Source organism: Microtus oregoni, unplaced genomic scaffold (genome assembly GCF_018167655.1).
Source record: "Microtus oregoni isolate MIOR12 unplaced genomic scaffold, Mior012 000564F_ref0000201, whole genome shotgun sequence".
In the NCBI taxonomy this organism is placed as follows: Eukaryota; Metazoa; Chordata; class Mammalia; order Rodentia; family Cricetidae; genus Microtus; species Microtus oregoni.
Genome location: NW_024545065.1, coordinates 176 through 18853, shown reverse-complemented (window position 1 = coordinate 18853; position 18678 = coordinate 176). Strand labels below are relative to the sequence as shown.

General features: G+C 41.1%; 2 protein-coding genes across 2 annotated transcripts in view; both read left to right on the top strand.

Annotated features, from left to right (window-relative positions):
• Nucleotides 1–18235, top strand: part of LOC121445767 (phosphorylase b kinase regulatory subunit alpha, skeletal muscle isoform-like) — a gene marked incomplete at both ends in the record, with an annotated part of 30538 nt that extends 12303 nt beyond the window's left edge. The window contains 3 exons of the mRNA XM_041647910.1: nucleotides 4355–4450; nucleotides 5160–5267; nucleotides 18157–18235. Coding sequence (XP_041503844.1) covers nucleotides 4355–4450; nucleotides 5160–5267; nucleotides 18157–18235 — 283 coding nt within the window. The remainder of the gene's footprint in view (nucleotides 1–4354; nucleotides 4451–5159; nucleotides 5268–18156) is intronic.
• LOC121445768 (60S ribosomal protein L6) lies at nucleotides 11099–11977 on the top strand. Its single transcript, XM_041647911.1, has one exon. It carries the CDS (start codon nucleotides 11099–11101, stop codon nucleotides 11975–11977), a length of 879 nt encoding a protein of 292 aa, XP_041503845.1.
• Nucleotides 18236–18678: the final 443 nt, after the last annotated feature.

Sequence of the window (18678 nt, the reverse complement as noted above, 5' to 3'; positions counted from 1 at the left end):
GTTAGATCCCAGCATCCATATCAGACAGTTCACAACCACCTGTAACTCCAGTTCCAGGAGGTGCTAATCCCTCTTCTGCAGGCACATGCGTGCATGTGCACGTGCACACACACACACACACACACACACACACACACACACACACCGATGTATACACACATAAATAAAAATAAACTTAAATAAAATAAAAGCCAAGTCAAGGACTAGAGAGATGGTTCAATGATTAAGAGCACATAATGTTCTTCCAGAAAATCCAAGTTTGATTCTTTACATTCTTGTCATGTGGCTCACAAATTCTTGTAGAGTTATAGCTCCAGCTTCAGGAGATCTGACACATCTGGCTTTCAAGGGTACCAGCACACATGATCATATACCCCCACACTGACACATATGCATACATATAATTTTTAAAAATAAAACTTTTTTGTCAGTCATAGCGGCACACACCTTTAATCCCAACACTTGGGAGGCAGAAGCAGATCACTTAGGCCCTTGAAGACAGACTGAGTCAGAGTAAACTACACTAAATCAGGTATTTGCTTAATAAACTACAAGTTCAGAACCTCTTAGAACTTAATCCCTGAAGTAATAAGGGCGGCGGCGGGGCTGCGTCCCCAACACCCCAGCTGCCTGCCCGGCTAGCTTATGCCCCAAAATAATTACACGGACACTGTATTCTTTTAAACACTGCTTGGCCCATTCTCTTCTAGGCTAATTCTCACATATTAATTTAGCCCATTTCTAATCATCTGTGTGTAGCACCCCAAGGTGCGCTTACCGGGAAGATTCTAGCCTATGTCCATCCTGGGTCGGAGCTTCATCCCGGGAGCGGGGCATGGCGTCTCTCTCAGGCGTCTGCTCCTGAGAGGAAAGCGGTCGAGTCTCTGAGCTCACTTCCTCTTCCTCCCAGCATTTTGTTCTGTTTACTCCTCCCACCTATCCTCTAACCAATAAAATGGGCCAGGGCAGTGCCTTTATTAGCCAATGAACTTCCTCCATCATTTCCCCTTTTTTGGTTTAAACAAAAAAAAAGGCTTTAACATAGCAAAATTACATATAACAAAACAGTTATCAAGTAAAAGTTACAATAATCTTTATCATAACTAAGGAAAACTATAACTATAACTAACTATTCTTAACTCCATCAAAGACTCCAGAAAGATATATTACCTAAGTAAACAAGAAGTAAGCAGCTTTTAAAACTCTAGAAATGACAGAGACATCTCGCTGCCTGGACAGTCACCCAAAGTTCCTCTGTACCATTGGGGCATCCATCTTCGGCCTACAGGCCCATAGTTTCCAGCAGACATTTCCACAAAGCAGGAAATTTCAGAGTCAGTTCAGTCACTATCTGTTGTGTCCTGCAGAATGTCTCGCAGACTCTTTCATGAATCAGGAACCCCGAAAGATCATCTCACCTTAGGCAAGTTCAGTAGTCCTCTCTCTGCGGGTTCTCTGTGTCCAGTTTATGCAACAGTCCAGGCAAGAGCAGTTTCTTGCCCAAATGGCTATCAAACTCCATAAGGATCCTCTTCGATGCCCATCTTCCTCTTGAAGTACATTGGTGCTGCCAGGAGCAGAGTGTCTCATTGTCATGAAAAGTCCTCAGTTATTAAAACATTAAATGTCCTATTCTGTAATCTTTGAAAGACATGAAGAATGTCTATCTAAAATATCTCAATATATCTAGAAAATCTAACTAACATGACTGCAAGCTTTACTATTATCGATGATTATCCATTAACAACCTATATTTCCTAATTATACATTACATTTTTTAATGAACTACACAATCACAATACCTTAATCAATATCAGAAATACATATACATATAACAAAATTGACCGTAAATCTCTATCAATAAAGCAAAATCTATACTAATGCAAATTATTCATACCTATATCATATCCCCCTTTAAATGTAAAAGAACATTTATAAACAATATTTGGGAACATGGGCGCAGTTTTTTCTCTCCAAACTGCTTCCTGCTGAATGGGGACGTCGTTAATTAGGTCTTTCATGGTATAACCTGTGTGCTAGTTTCATCTCAGTTGGCAGTTGAGGGAAGCAATTTTCTGAAGATGTTCACTGCAACCCTTCAGGAGGGCGTGGTCCATCATACCAAATTGGAATAGAAGAAATGAACAGCGTCTCATCCTCTGTGAAAACAAAATAAGAAACTCCTTTCCAAAGTATCATATCCTTAGATCCAAATTCATAATATCTATGTTGGAATAGTTCAGCAGTATTTATAAATAAATATCTTTTAGCATCTGTTGCTCCTTCCTCAGCGTTTAAATAATTTAAAGAGAGCATAATAGCATACAGTATCAAGATTCTCTGTGTATTTTCCATCTTTGTGCAGCTTTGTTTTAACCTCTATTTTGTTTATTTTTACTTTTAACTCTTTGCTTTTTGAGACAGGTTCTCTGTATCTTTGACCTGAAGTAACTCTGTAGACCAGGCTGTCTTTGAACTCTCAGAGATCCGCCTGTCTCTGCCTCCCAGGCATTCGGGATTAAAGGTGTTTGCTACTACACCTTGAACTCACAGAGATCTGTTAGTCTCTGCCTTCTAGGCACTGGGATTAAAGGCGTGTGCTACCACACACAACAACTCTCTTCCTTTTTTTTTTGTTTTTTACTTTAAGAACTTCAACTTTTAGTCTGCATATATTTTTAACATACTTTAAACCATTCAGAAATTTTCTTTGTCTTTGAATCTCTCTTTACTGTATATCTCTCTTTTTCTGACCACAGGAGCCTTTAAATTACTGAGCAATATGGGTAGGATTAAAGGCGTGGCTTTGCCAACGAGATCCAGCCCATTCCTTAGCTTTCCAGCCTCATGGCTGAGGTACTGGCTGTAGCCAGTAAGCGAGCTTCAGCAGCCTGTGCTTGCAAACCGCACAAACCGCCTGCATAAAAGAGTCAGAGTTTGTCCTGGCAGGACAGCCCAGAAAGCCGGCATTTTTAAACTGTGCAGCTTTTTTCCTGCTACGGCTGAAAACCGAAAAGCATGCGTTCAGCTTTTCGTCAACACCGTTTAAGTGTTTCGTGGCAGGACCTCTTAATGAGCTGCAGGCTTAGCAGCTAAAGCTGAGTCAGGAAGCCTCTCTTAGATGAGGCGCTTGCTTGCCTCTAGCAAGCAGGGTAGAACCGAGAAATTGCTGCTACCAAGAAACCAGGCACAATGCTTTCATTTTGTTCTATAATTACTTCCCAAGCTGTCTCAGGCTTTATGTGGAAGCAGTTGTCCACGTGGGCGCCATATGAAGTAATAAGGGCGGCGGCGGGGCTGCGTCCCCAACACCCCAGCCGCCTGCCCGGCTAGCTTATGCCCCGAAATAATTACACGGACACTGTATTCTTTTAAACACTGCTTGGCCCATTCTCTTCTAGGCTAATTCTCACATATTAATTTAGCCCATTTCTAATCATCTGTGTGTAGCACCCCAAGGTGCGCTTACCGGGAAGATTCTAGCCTATGTCCATCCTGGGTCGGAGCTTCATCCCGGGGGCGGGGCATGGCGTCTCTCTCAGGCGTCTGCTCCTGAGAGGAAAGCGGTCGAGTCTCTGAGCTCACTTCCTCTTCCTCCCAGCATTTTGTTCTGTTTACTCCTCCCACCTATCCTCTAACCAATAAAATGGGCCAGGGCAGTGCCTTTATTAGCCAATGACCTTCCTCCATCAAATCCCCATGTTAAAGGGCTTCAATTACACATCCCTACTAGAATGAAACAAAAATTAAATGTGTTAAAGTATACAAAAATTCATGTGATATTTGATCTTTAGAAAACATGTAATAAACCTGCATTAGTTAGGGTTTCTACTGCTGTGACAAAACACCATGACCAAAAGGCAGTTTGGGGAGAAAAGGGCTTATTTGACTTATGTATCCTGAATCACAATCCATTAAGGGAAGCTAAGGTGGCAGGCACTCAAACAGGACAGGAACCAGGAGGCAGGAGCAGAGGCCATGGAGAGGGGCTGCATACTGCCTTGCTCCCCATGGCTTGCTCAGTCTGCTTTCTTATTCAACCTGGGACCACCAGCCCATGGTTGGCTTCACCCACAATGGGCTGGGCTTTTTCCTATCAATCACTAGTTAAGAAAACGGTCTCCAGGCTTGCCTGCAGTCAGTTCTTATGGAGGCATTTTCTCAGTCATGGCTCTGTCCTCTCAGAGGATTATAGTTTGTGTCAACTTGACACAGTACCATTGCCCCTTTCCTCTCCCTTATACTTGGTTAAATAAGCTCTTTTGTAGTAGTGCTTTCTTTGGCTGTGTCTTTCTGCTATGTTTCCGCGGAAAGTCTCTAAAAGTTTGGTTTTTTTCTTTCTTTTATTCTGCAGGTCCAAGAATATAGAGAGGCTCTTGATGCAGTTCTCATCAAGGGCAAAAATGGAGTCCCACTTCTTCCAGAGCTGTACAGTGTTCCCCCTGACAAGGCAAGTTGGATAGCACTGGCTCATTGACAGGAGAGGAACCGTATTTCTGGGATGCTGAGTCAATAGTTGTTTGAGTCAAATAGCTTTGTGATTTTTGTATCCGGTGATCTTAATATTCTAACAATTTGGTTTTCAGATTATGACAACAAATAGGCGATTTAATTTCTTCAGAAATAAATTAAAGCAGTCTCAATTATTTGACTACTTTACAGTAAGATATGAATGAAAGCAAATCTCAGTTCTGAGAATAATGTACAGATCAGTACATGGAACCAGACTGATGTCCTTTGCCAGCTCTCAGGACTTGGTTTCCTTTGAAGCCAGTAATCAGGGACTGTTGGAGTAGATGAGGCTTAGAAAAATTAAGCAAGTATTGTTTTTGTTTACCATTGTCAAGGAGAATTAGACATGGTAGAGACACAGTTTTTCCTTCTGGTGGGGGTTTGGAGAGTAAGTTCCTAGTGGTATCAGCAGTGTCACCTGAGAATTAAGAATATGTTTTAGCCACCCCCAACACACCGATACAGTCTGCATTTGCACAAGATCCTTGGGAGATTTGGTCACACATCATAGCTTGAGCACTGCCCTACTTAACTGTTCAATCCATTGCCTATAAACTATAAATCCTAATCCAAACTGTCTTTTATCATCTAGTATCTTAAGCTTTCTATTATTGCCTCTCATTTGACCTCTTTATCGCTTCATTTAGGTTGATGAAGAATATCAAAATCCTCACACTGTGGATCGAGTCCCCATGGGAAAATTGCCTCACATGTGGGGTCAGTCTCTATACATTTTAGGAAGCTTGATGGCAGAGGTAAGACTTCAAAGCTATCCCACCTTTTATTTATTTATTTGCCCTAGTCACCATATGATCAGATTTGCAATGAACTCACCAAATTCAAATGCTATCTTCTTCCTTTTGTACTTTGATTTAATTATAACTTTTCTTCCAAATCTTCAGCATGGGGGTTATGGCCAGTGCCTGACAAAAATCTCTTGCTCCCTGGCAGCCATGTCCACCCTGCTGCCCACAGTTCCCTATTCTGGCATTGCACTTGGTGTTGTTCAGGAATAAAGTTGTGCATCTTTCCCTTTCAAAACTCCCCTCAGTGCCTTGCCTGGTGACTAATGAATGCACTTATGCTTAATGGTTATTGGTAATGGATTAAATGTCAACCTTTGCAAGCAACGTGAGGCTTCGTTCCTCAACTGAATTAGCTGATTACTTTAGGAACTTTGTTTTTTTTATTTTTTTTTTTATTTTTTTGCTTTTATTTTTTTTAATTTATTTATTTATTAAGGATTTCTGCCTCCTCCCCGCCACCGCCTCCCATTTCCCTCCCCCTCCCCCGACCAATTCCCCCTCCCCCGACCAATTCCCCCTCCCTCATCTGCTCAAAGAGCAATCAGGGTTCCCTGCCCTGTGGGAAGCCCAAGGACCGCCCACCTCTTTCCAGGTCTAGTAAGGTGAGCATCCAAATTGCCTAGGCTCCCCCAAAGCCAGTACGTGCAGTAGGATCAAAAACCCACTGCGATTGTTCTTGAGTTCTCAGTAGTCCTCATTGTCCGCTATGTTCAGCGAGTCCGGTTTTATCCCAGGCTTTTTCAGACCCAGGCCAGCTGGCCTTGGTGAGTTCCCGATAGAACATCCCCATTGTCTCAGTGTGTGGGTGCACCCCTCGCGGTCCTGAGTTCCTTGCTCGTGCTCCCTCTCCTTCTGCTCCTGATTTGGACCTTGAGATTTCTGTCCGGTGCGCCAATGTGGGTCTCTGTCTCCTTTCATCGCCTGATGAAGGTTAATATTCAGGAGGATGCCTATGTGTTTGTCTTTGGATTCACCTTCATATTTGGCTTCTCTAGGAACATGAATTATAAGCTCAATGTCCTTTATTTATGGCTAGAAACCAAATATGAGTGAGTACATCCCATGTTCCTCTTTTTGGGTCTGGCTTACCTCACTCAGGATAGTGTTTTCTATTTCCGTCCATTTGCATGCAAAGTTCAAGAAGTCCTTGTTTTTTACTGCTGAGTAATACTCTAATATGTATATATTCCATACTTTCTTCATCCATTCTTCCATTGAAGGGTATCTAGGTTGTTTCCAGGTTCTGGCTATTACAAACAATGCTGCTATGAACATAGTTGAGCATATACTTTTGTTGTATGATAGGGCCTGTCTTGGGTATATTCCCAAGAGTGGTATTACTGGCTCCAGGGGTAGGTTGATCCCGAATTTCCTGAGAAACCGCCACACTGCTTTCCAGAGTGGTTGCATAAGTTTGCATTCCCACCAGCAATGGGTGAGTGTACCCCTTTCTCCACAACCTCTCCAGCAAAGGCTATCATTGGTGTTTTTTATTTTAGCCATTCTGACAGGTGTAAGATGGTATCTTAAAGTTGTCTTGATTTGCATTTCCCTGATCGCTAAGGAAGTTGAGCATGACCTTAAGTGTCTTTTGGCCATTTGAAGTTCTTCTGTTGAGAATTCTCTGTTCAGCTCAGTGCCCCATTTTATAATTGGGTTGATTAGCCTTTTACGGTCTAGTTTCTTGAGTTCTTTATATATTTTGGAGATCAGACCTTTGCCAGTTGCGGGGTTGGTGAAGATCTTCTCCCAGTCAGTGGGTTGCCTTTTTGTCTTAGTGACAGTGTCCTTTGCTTTACAGAAGCTTCTCAGTCTCAGGAGGTCCCATTTATTCAATAATGCCCTTAGTGTCTGTGCTGCTGGGGTTATACGTAGGAAGTGGTCTCCTGTGCCCATGTGGTGTAGAGTACTTCCCACTTTCTCTTCTATCAGGTTCAGTGTGTTCGGACTGATATTGAGGTCTTTAATCCATTTGGACTTGAGTTTTGTGCATGGTGATAGATATGGATCTATTTTCATTCTTCTACAGATTGACATCCAGTTTTGCCAGCACAATTTGTTGAAGATGCTCTCTTTTTTCCATTGTATACTTTTAGCTCCTTTATCGAAAATCAGGTGTTCATAGGTTTGTGGGTTAAAGTCAGGGTCTTCTATTCGATTCCATTGGTCGACTTCTCTGTTTTTATGCCAATACCAAGCTGTTTTCAATACTGTAGCTTTGTAATAGAGTTTGAAGTCAGGGATGGTAATGCCTCCAGACAATCCTTTATTGTATAAGATTGTTTTGGCTATCCTGGGTTTTTTGTTTTTCCATATAAAGTTGATTATTGTCTTCTCCAGATCTGTGAACAATTTTGATGGGATTTTGATGGGGATTGCATTGAATCTATAGATTGCTTTTGGCAAAATTGCCATTTTTACTATGTTGATCCTCCCAATCCAAGAGCGAGGGAGGTCCTTCCATTTTCTGGTGTCCTCTTCAATTTCTTTCTTCAAAGACTTATAGTTCTTGTCAAATAGATCTTTCACTTCCTTGGTCAGAGTTTCCCCAATATATTTTATGCTATTTGTGGCTATCGTGAAAGGTGATGCTTCTCTGATTTCCCTCTCTGCTTCTCTCAGGAAGGCAACTGAGTTTTTGGAGTTGATCTTGTATCCTGTACTGTGGGCACTTTGGCTAGTGCTTGATAATAACAGTGTGCTCTTTCTGTTTTATTAATATTTCTGTTTTTACTTTTTGGTAAGGAGCTCTCTAAATGTTCTTTATACCACATTCTGTTAAGATGGCTCTTAACAGAGTTAATGAGGCACAATTTTGTATTCAGTTTCTTTGGGGGCATTTCGAGCCTACATAGAAAAAAATTCTTCTAAAAAAATTTTCCAGTACTTCCTGAAAATCCTATTTCCTACATTATAGGTTATTTTTTTTTTTTTAAAAAAAAAGGACACAGTCTTGCTATGTAACAGTAGCTGGCATTGAACTTTCCCCATAGATCAAGCTGGCCTTGAACTTGCAAGGAACCTTCTGTGTTTGTTTCCTGAGTTCTGGGATTACAGGTGTGTGTTATCACACCTAGCATGGTTGTTTTGATATTATAGGCCCAGGTTTCTGGAAAACCTTGTTTGGAACTTACCTGGAATTTCTAAGTATGATTTTCCCCTGCTTATATGGCCGTTTATTTTCTGCAGCTGTATTCTTGGTTTTGTTTTCTGTGCCTGTGGCTGTTTGTAGTAATATGAGCAGTGGGGCTGCATTCCCAGCACCCCGGCCGCCTGCTCGGCTAGTTTATGCCCGAAATAACAACACACAAACTGTATTCATTTAAGCACTGCTTGGCCCATTAGCTCTAGCCCTTACTGGCTAATTCTGATATCCCAGTCAACCCATTTCTAATAAACTGTAGCACTGGTTTTACCAGGAATATTCAGCATGTCTGACCTGGCGGCTTCATCGCATGCATCTGCCCAGGAGCCAGGAGCATGGTGTCTCTCTCTGAGGCGTCTGCTCCCGAGAGGAGAGCTGTGGAATCTGAGCTCACTTCCTGTTCCTCCCAGCGTTCTGTTCTGTTTACTCCTCCCACCTATCTTCTAACCAATAAAATGGGCCAAGGCAGTTCCTTTATTAGCCAATGACCTTCCTCCATCAGTTGTTTGATAATCTGACCTGCCCAGCAGGTCCTAAATTATTCCAGGGTCTGAAGAGGCACTATCTGAAAGACATGGGGGGCGGGGGGAGAAACGGACGCCAAGCAGTATTCTTTGTCAAGGCATTCGTTTATTGAAGCAAGTTTCATGTCTTAAATACTCCTCAGAAAGGAGCTCGGGCAGGGGGAACTGAGGAAAGGGGGAAGGGAAGGAGGGGCTCCGTAGCTAGGCAACTAAGTGGGGCAGTTTGGCAACTAAGTGGGGCAGTTTGGAAGCTAAGCAGGGCAGTTGCAAGGTCAGTGGCTAGAACACCTGCTGTTAGTGATAAGCAGCAAGCCTTGAAGACACTTTGTGGTGCTTTCCAGAGCTTGAGTCTCCACAGTCAGCACGTAATGTTTCGGCTAACTTTAAGTTTTCTGTCTCAAGATTTTTACTTGAAGGCCCTGTGAGATGTGAGAAAGGAGAAGCCTGAAATGGCTCCTGACAATAATCTTTATTGACATGAGCTTGGAGCTAGCACTAATGAGCATAATGCTTTAAAGCAATCGTCCTAGCAGCATTCTCATCCAACAATAAATTAAATTGAGCAAAATCAGGAAGGATTCGGTATTATTAAAGAAAAATGGGTGAGTTCATCTTATTTCACAACATATGGGAACTAAGTAAAAAGATTTCTGCTAGCCAAAAAGCACAGCAAATACAGGGACAAATAAGCAAACAATGTTTATTATAATTTTTAGTTTAATTTATTTTGAGAATTTCATGCATGAGAGTTCTATTTATATTATCTTCACCTATTGCTTCCTTCCACACACACAGCTGCCTGGTCCATTTAGTGTTGTTTGTACATGTATTTATTTAGGACTGACCACTTGGGCCAGTCAGGGTCTCATTCCTGGCGAAAACTGATTCTCCCTGTCTCAGCATCCATTAATTGTCTTTAGCTCTTTGTCTAGGTCTTCTGAGATTTTCCCCCACTTGTGTTAGTATGTCTACTGATAGTATCATTGTGCTGGTCTTGTTTAGGTGACCATGTTTAAAATTTCATGGGTGAAGCTTCCCTGGCACATACAGAAAGTGCAATGCATCACAGCAGATGTTCTGGTTCTCTGGCTCTTAAAATCCTTCCATTCGCTTTTCTGTTACGTTCCCTGAACCTTAGATGTCGGGGCATTGTAGATGTATTGATAGGGGTTGGGTACCTCAAAGGCAGTTGTTTTCTGCATTTTAACCAATTGTGGTATTCTTTATCAGTCTCTGCTGCAAAAAGCTTCTTTGATGAGGGGTGATAGCTACACGTACCTGTGAATATAAGGATCGGCATTTAGAATTCAGTTAGGAATTACACTAGTTCAGAAAGTGGTAGTAATAAGTTCTCCTCTAAGTTTCCATACCTCAACAGCCAAGGGTTACCAGTACCAGGCATGAGTTTCTTTTTTAAAAAATTTTTATTATTATTGTTATTATTACAAATTTTCACCTCCTCCCATTTCCCTCTCCCTCCCCCTCCCCCTCCCACTCCCCCATCCTCTCCAGTCCAAAGAGCAGTCAGGGTTCCCTGCCCTGTGGGAAGTCCAAAGTCCTCCCCCCTCCATCCAGGTCTAGGAAGGTGAGCATCCAAACAGACTAGGTTCTGACACAGCCAGTACATGCAGTAGAATCAAAACCCAGTGCTTGGCTTCTCAGTCAGCCCTCCTTGTCAGCCATGTTCAGAGAGTACGGTATGATCACATGCTCCATCAGTCCCAGTCCAACTGGCCTTGGTGAGCTCCCATTAGATCAGTCCCACCGTCTCCGTGGGTGGATGCACCCCTTGCGGTCCTGACTTCCTTGCTCATGTTCTACTTCCTTCTGCTCCTTATTTGGACCTTGGGAGCTCAGTCCAGTGCTCCAATGTGGGTCTCTGTCTCTATTTGTATCCATCGCCCAATGAAGGTTCTATGGTGATATGCAAAATATTCATCAGTGTGGCTATAGGATAGGGCCAGTTCAGGTGCCCTCTCCTCAGCTGCTCAAGGAACAACCCGGGGACATCTTGGACACCTAGGAACTGCTCTAGAGCCCAGTCTCTTGCCAACCCTAAAATGATTCCCTTAATTAAGATATATACTGCCGTCTCTTTCCCATCTTGCAAGATGGCGGGTGAAAAAGGCGAGAAACCTGATACAAAAGAGAAGAAACCTGCAGCCAAGAAGGCTGGCGGTGATGCCCCTGCCGCTGGTGCAGCCAAAAAGGGTAACCCTAAGGCTAAAAAGCTCAAGAAGGGGAAGCCCCATTGCAGCCGAAATCCAGTCCTTGTTAGAGGAATTGGCAGGTACTCCCGATCTGCTATGTATTCCAGGAAGGCCGTGTACAAAAGGAAATACACAGCTGCAAAAACCAAGGTTGAAAAGAAGAAAAAGGAAAAGGTCCTTGCTACTGTCACAAAACCAGTTGGTGGTGACAAGAATGGTGGTACCCGGGTGGTTAAGCTTCGAAAAATGCCCAGGTATTATCCTACTGAAGATGTGCCTCGGAAGCTGCTGAGCCATGGCAAAAAGCCCTTCAGTCAGCACGTGAGACGCCTGCGTGCCAGCATCACTCCTGGGACTGTCCTCATCATCCTTACCGGGCGCCACAGGGGCAAGAGAGTGGTTTTCCTGAAGCAACTGGGCAGTGGTTTACTGCTTGTGACAGGACCTCTTGCCCTCAACAGAGTTCCTTTGAGAAGAACACATCAGAAGTTTGTCATCGCCACCTCTACAAAAGTTGATATCAGCACAGTTAAAATTCCCAAACACCTGACTGATGCTTACTTCAAGAAAAAGCAGCTGTGTAAGCCCAGGCATCAGGAGGGCGAGATCTTTGACACAGAGAAGGAGAAATATGAGATTACAGAGCAGCGCAAGGCTGATCAGAAAGCGGTGAACTCGCAGATTCTGCCAAAGATCAAAGCTGCTCCTCAGCTACAGGGCTACCTGCGCTCTCAGTTCTGTCTGAACAACGGGATGTATCCTCACAAACTTGTTTTCTAAATTGCTGACAACCTAATTAAACAACTTTATGTGTCAAAAAAAAAGATATATACTGTCCTGTTCCCATATCCACTCTTCCTCCATCCCAACCGTCCCATTCCCCCAAGCTCTCTCCATCCTCCCCTTCTCCCTTCTCTCTCCCCATCTCCCCTTACCCCCACACCAAACCACCCCCAAGGTCTCAATTTTTGCCTGGCAATCTTGTCTACTTCTAATATCCAGGAGGATAACTACATGTTTTTCTTTGGGTTCAACTTCCTATTTAGCTTCTCTGGGATCATGAATTATAGGCTCAATGTGCTTTATTTATGGCTAGAATCCACTAATGAGTGAGTACATACCATGTTCATCTTTTTGGGTCTGGGTTACCTCACTCAGGATACTGTTTTCTATTTCCATCCATTTGCATACAAAATTCAAGATGTCATTGTTTTTTACCACTGAGTAGTTCTGTAATGCGCATATATTCCACACTTTCTTTATCCATTCTTCCATTGAGGGGCATCTAGGTTGTTTCCAGGTTCTGGCTATTACAAATAATGCAGCTGTGAACATAGTGAACAAAGTTGATGCTTTTGTAGTATGCTAGGGCATCTCTTGGGTATATTCCCAGGAGTGGTATTGCTGGATCCTGGGGTAGGTTGATCCCGAATTTCCTGAGAAACCACCACACTGATTTCCAAAGTGGTTGCACAAGTTTACATTCCCACCAGCAATGGATGAGTGTTCTCCTTACTCCACATCCTCTCCAGCAAAGGCTATCATTGGTGTTTTTGATTTTAGCAATTCTGACAGGTGTAAGATGGTATCTCAAAGTTGCTTTGATTTGCATTTCCCTGATTGCTAAGGAGGTTGAGCATGACCTTAAGTGTCTTTTGGCCATTTGAATTTCTTCAGTGGAGAATTCTCTGTTCAGTTCAGTACCCCATTTTTAATTGGGTTAATTAGCATTTTAAAGTCTAGTTTCTTGAGTTCTTTATATATTTTGGAGATCAGACCTTTGTCTGTTGCGGGGGTTGGTGAAGATCTTCTCTTAATCAGTAGATTGCCTTTTTGTCTTAGTGACAGTGTCCTTTGCTTTACAGAAGCTTCTCAGTTTTAGGTGGTCCCATTTTTTCAATGTTGTCCTTAATGTCTGTGCTGCTGGGGTTATACATAGGAAGCGATCTCCTGTGCCCATCTGTTGTAGGGTACTTCCCACTTTCTCTTCTATCAGTTTCAGTGTGTTCAGATTGATATTGAGGTCTTTAATCCATTTGGACTTGAGATTTGTGCATGGGAGATTTGTGCATGGTGATAGATATGGGTCTATTTTCATTCTTCTACAGGTTGAAATCCAGTTCTGCCAGCACCATTTGTTGAAGATGCTTTCTTTCTTTCATTGTATAATTTTAGCTCCTTTGTCAAAAATCAGGTATTCATAGGTTTGTAGGTTAAAATCCGGGTCTTCTACTCGATTCCATTGGTCGACGTCTCCGTTTTTTATAATACCATGCTGTTTTCATTATTGTAGCTCTGTAATAGAGTTTGAAGTCAGGGATGGAGGTAATGCCTCCAGAAGTTCCTTTATTGTATAAGATTGTTTTGGCTATCTTGGGTTTTTTGTTTTTCCATATAAAGTTGATTATTGTTCTCTCAAGGTCTGTGAAGAATTTTGTTGGGATTTTAATGGGGATTGCATTCAATTTATAGATTGCCTTTGGTCGAATTGCCATTTTTACTATATTGACCCTACCCATACAAGAGCATGGGAGGTCTTTCCATTTTCTGGTGTCCTCTTCAATTTCTTTCTTCAATGCCTTAAAGTTCTTGTCAAATTGATCTTTCACTTCCTTGGTTAGTGTTACCCCAAAATACTTTATGCTATTTGTGGCTATTGTAAAAGTTGAAGTTTCTCTGAATTCCCTCTCTGCTTCTCTATCTTTTGTGTATAGGATGGCTACTGATTTTTTTTTTGAGTTGATCTTTAACCTGCCACTTCACTGAACTTATTTATCAGCTGTAGGAGTTCTTTGGTAGAGGTTTGGGGGTCACTAATGTACACTATCATATCATCTGCAAATCATGAAAGTTTGACTTCTTCCTTTCCAATTCGAATCCCCTTGATCTCCTTATTTTGTCTTATTGCTATTGCTAGAACTTCAAGCACTATATTGAAGAGGTATGGAGAGAGTGGACAGCCTTGTCGTGTTCCTGATTTTAGTGCAATGGCTTTGAGTTTCTCTCCATTTAATTTTATATTAGCTGTTGGCTTGCTATATATTGCTTTTATTATATTTAGGTATGATCCTTGTATCTCTAACCTCTCCAAAACCTTTATCATAAAGGGGTGTTGAATTTTGTTAAATGCTTTTTCCGCATCTAATGAAATGATCATATGGTTTTTTCTTTCAATTTATTTATGTGATGGATTACATTGATAGACTTTTGTATGTTGAACCAGCCCTGCATCTCAGGGATGAAGCCTACTTGATCATAATGGATAATTTTTTAATGTGTTCTTGGATTCTGTTTGCCGGAATTTTATTGGGGAATTTTTGCATCAATGTTCATGAGTGAGATTGGTCTGTAATTCTCTTTCATGGATGGGTCTTTGTGAGGTTTTGAAATCAGGGTGACTGTAGCTTTGTAAAAAGAGTTTGGCAATGACTCCTCTGGTTCTATTATGTGAAACTCATTAAGGAGCATAGGTATCAGCTCTTCTTGGAAGTTCTGATAAAATTCTGCATTAAAACCATCAGGTCCTGGGCTTTTTTTTTTTTTTTTTGGTTGGGAGTTTTTTTTTATGACAGCTTCTATTTCCTCACAACTTATAGGTCTATTTAAATTGTTCACCTGGTCTTGATTTAATTTTGGTAAATGGTACTTATCTAAAAAGTCCATTTCTTTTACATTTTCCAATTTTGTGGCATACAGGCTTTTGTAGTAAGAACTAATGATTCTCTGAATTTCCACAGTATCCATTGTTATGTCCCCCTTTTTATTTCTGATCTTGTTAATTTGTATGTTCTCTCTCTGCCATTTGATTAGTTTGGATAAAGGTTTGTCAATCTTGTTGACTTTCTCAAAGAACCAGCTCTTTGATTCATTGATTCTTTGGATTGTTTTCTGTGTTTCTATTTTGTTGATTTCAGCCCTCAATTTTATTATTTCCAGTCTTCTACTCCTCCTGGGTGAGTCTGCTTCTTTTTTTTCTAGAGCTTTCAGGTGTGCTCTTAATTCTCTAATATGAGCTTTCTCCGTTTTTTTAATGTGGGCACTTAGAGCTATGAACTTTCCTCTTAGCACTGTTTTTATAGTGTCCCATAGGTTTGTGTATGTTGTGTCTTTATTTTCGTTGAATTCAAGGAAGACTTTAATTTCTTTCTTTATTTCTTCCCTGACCCAGGGGTGGTTCAGTAGTTGACTGTTCAGCTTCCAAGAATTTGTAGGCTTTCTGGGGGTAGAATTATTGTTAAATTCTAACTTTATTCCATGTTGATCTGATAAGACACAGGTGGTTACTAATATTTTTTTTGTATCTGTGGAAGTTTGCTTTGTTACCGAGTATGTGGTCAATTTTCAAGAAGGTTCCATGAGATGTGAGAAGGTATATTCTTTCCTATTTGGGTGGAATGTTCTATAGAAGTCCATTTGATTCATTACCTCCATTAATTCTCTTATCTCTCTGTTAGGTTTCTGACTGATTGATCTGTCCATTGGTGAGAGAGGAGTGTTGAAGTCTCCTACTATTAGTGTGTGTGGATTGATGTCTGCCTTTGAGTTCTAGCAATGCTTCTTTTACATAAGTGGGTGCTTTTATATTAGGGGCATAGATATTCAGGATTGAGACGTCATCCTGATGAATTGTTCTTGTTATGAGTATAAAATGTCCATCTCCATCTCTTCTGATTGATTTTAGTTTGAAGTCAATTTTGTTAGAAATTAGTATGGCCACGCCCGCTTGTTTCTTGGGTCCATTTGCTTGAAAACCCTTTTCCCAACCCTTTACTCTGGGTAGATGTCTGTCTTTGTGGTTGAGGTGTGTTTCTTGTAAACAGCAGAATGTTGAATCCTGTTTTCGTATCCAATCTCTTAGCCTGTGCCTTTTTATAGGTGAATTGAGTCCATTGACATTAAGTGATATTAATGACTAGTGGTTGTTAACTCCGGTTTATTAATGTTGTTTTGGGTAGTAGTCTGTGTTTCCCTTCTTTGAGTTGTGCTCATGAAGAGTCGCTAGATGTCTGAGTTATTGTGGGCATTGTTAGATTCCTTGGTTTGTGATTTTCCTTCTATTCCTTTCTGTAAGGCTGGATTTGTGGCTACGTATTGTTTACATTTGTTTTTATCCTGGAATATTTTGTTTTCTCCATTGATAGTGAACAAAAGCTTGGCTGGGTATAGTAGTCTGGGTCTCTTAGTTACTGCAGTACATCTATCCAGGACCTTCCGGCTTTCATGGTTTCCATAGAGAAGTCAAATGTAAGTCTGATAGGTTTACCTTTATAAGTTACTGGACCTTTTTCCTTTGCAGCTCTTAATATTCTTTCTTTATTCTGTATGTCTTGTGTTTCGATTATTTTATGGCGAGGGGATTTTTTTTTTTTGATCCAGTCTATTTTGTGTTCTGTATGCTTCTTGAACCCTCATAGGAATGTCTTTCTTTAGGTTGGGAAAGTTTTCTTCTATAATTTTGTTGAATATATTTTCTGGGCCTTTGAGCTGTAATTCTCCTTTTTCTACACCTATTATTCTTAGGTTTGGTCTTTTTATTGTGTCCCAGATTTCCTGAATGTTTTGTGATGAGAATTTGTTGGATTTGCTGTTTTCTTTGACTAGTGCGTTTATTTTTTCTATGGTGTCTTCAGAATCTGAGATTCTTTCTTCTATCTCTTGTATTCTGTTGGTTATACTTGTCTCTGTAGTCTCTGTTCTTTTACCTAGATTTTCCATATCCAGCCAGCCCTCGGTTTATGTTTTCTTCATTGCCTCCATTTCAGTTTTCAAGTCTTGAACTGTTTCCATTATCTGTTTGATTGTTTTTTTTTTTCTTGGTTTCCTAGGGTATCTTTTATGGATTTACTCATTTCTTCAAACTTTTTGTTATTCTTCTCATCCATTTCTTTTTTTTTTTTTTTTTTGGTTTTTTCGAGACAGGGTTTCTCTGTGGTTTTGGAGCCTGTCCTGGAACTAGCTCTTGTAGACCAGGCTGGTCTCGAACTCACAGAGATCCGCCTGCCTCTGCCTCCCGAGTGCTGGGATTAAAGGCGTGCGCCACCACCGCCCGGCCCCTCATCCATTTCTTTAAGGGAGTTTTTCACCTCCTGTTTAAGGGACTCTTTCACTTTCATAATGTCAATTTTTTCTACTTCTTCTGGATTAGGGTGTTCAAGTCCTCCTGTTGTAAGTTCGCTGGGTTCTGGTGTTTTCATGTTGTTTTTCAGATTGTTAGAGGAATTCTTGAATTGGTGCCTGCCCATCTCTTCCTTCAAATGATCTCCGATGGATCTTCTGATACAGGATCAGGGCCCCTTGCTGGCCAGGGACCTCACAGACAAAAGGAGTTTCTTCATACTGGGTTGGCCTTAAGTCCAGTTAGACATCTGTTGTTTGCTTCCATGAGATATGTACCACTACTGGACCTTGGGGTCATTGTGGTTCATAGTTTCACAGCTGGTCAGGACTATTGATTGGTTTTCTTCCTTAGCAGCTTGCATGGCACTTTTGTCATTTAGAGATCTAATCATCAGGTAGGAAGCTTTCAGGTCAGTTCCAGCTCAGTTGATTCCTGATTGTATGGTGTCTCAGCTATTGGGTCTTACCTTCAAGTTCTAAGAGGCAGCCAAGGGAGATTGCAGTAGTGTGTGTGTGTGTGTGTGTGTGTGTGCGCGTGTGTGTGTGACGCGCGCGCGTGTGTGTATACACACATACGTGTGCACGCGCATGCATACACATACACACACATATATCCTCTCTCTCTCTCTCTCTCTCACACACACACACTATATGTATGTTTAAGTAAGCATGAAATGTTCCTGTGGCCTTTTCAAACATCCTTAATATTATTTATCCCTTCACCTTTTGTCTCCCTTTGTACTGACCTCCTTTTCCCTTTCCATTTAACTTCTGAGCTATCTCTCCATTGCCTTTGCTTTATTTTTGAGGCTTATTAATTTTGTTTTGTGCATTTTCTTCAGGGATTTTTAGCTCCTGGAGAAATTGATCCCCTGAATCGTAGGTTTTCTACTGTGCCAAAGCCAGATGTGGTGGTTCAAGGTATGTATTACTCCCAGCAATAGAAATTTTATATTAAAGGTCTGATTAGGGGGAAAGATTTGGGGACTTTGTGTTAGGGTTCAAAAAGTATGTAATAAATGTGGTTCAATTTTGTTTCAAAATTACGGTTAATAATAAACAAATAAAAGATGATCTCAGAAGATTATAAAATATTTGATACGACTTATTTCTGGAAACTTTAAAATTTCATGATATGTTATTCCCCTGGTTACTGTTACTTTCTTTTTAACCACATTTTCTGTTTTTCATGCTAGTATTCCTTTATTTTCATAACCTCCTACGCATTTATATTTTCTCTGTTTTAGACTGTTAGACCTGCATCCCTCATAGTTCATTTGCTTCTGACCATTGCCTCACTGGGGAGTATGTCTACAATTTTTTAAATGTGAAGGTATATACATTATGCAAAACACTGAGCTGAA

Coding starts and splice junctions, on each gene's coding strand:
- LOC121445768 (XM_041647911.1), top strand. CDS start 11,099: ATGGCGGGTGAAAAAGGCGAGAAACCTGATACAAAAGAGAAGAAACCT.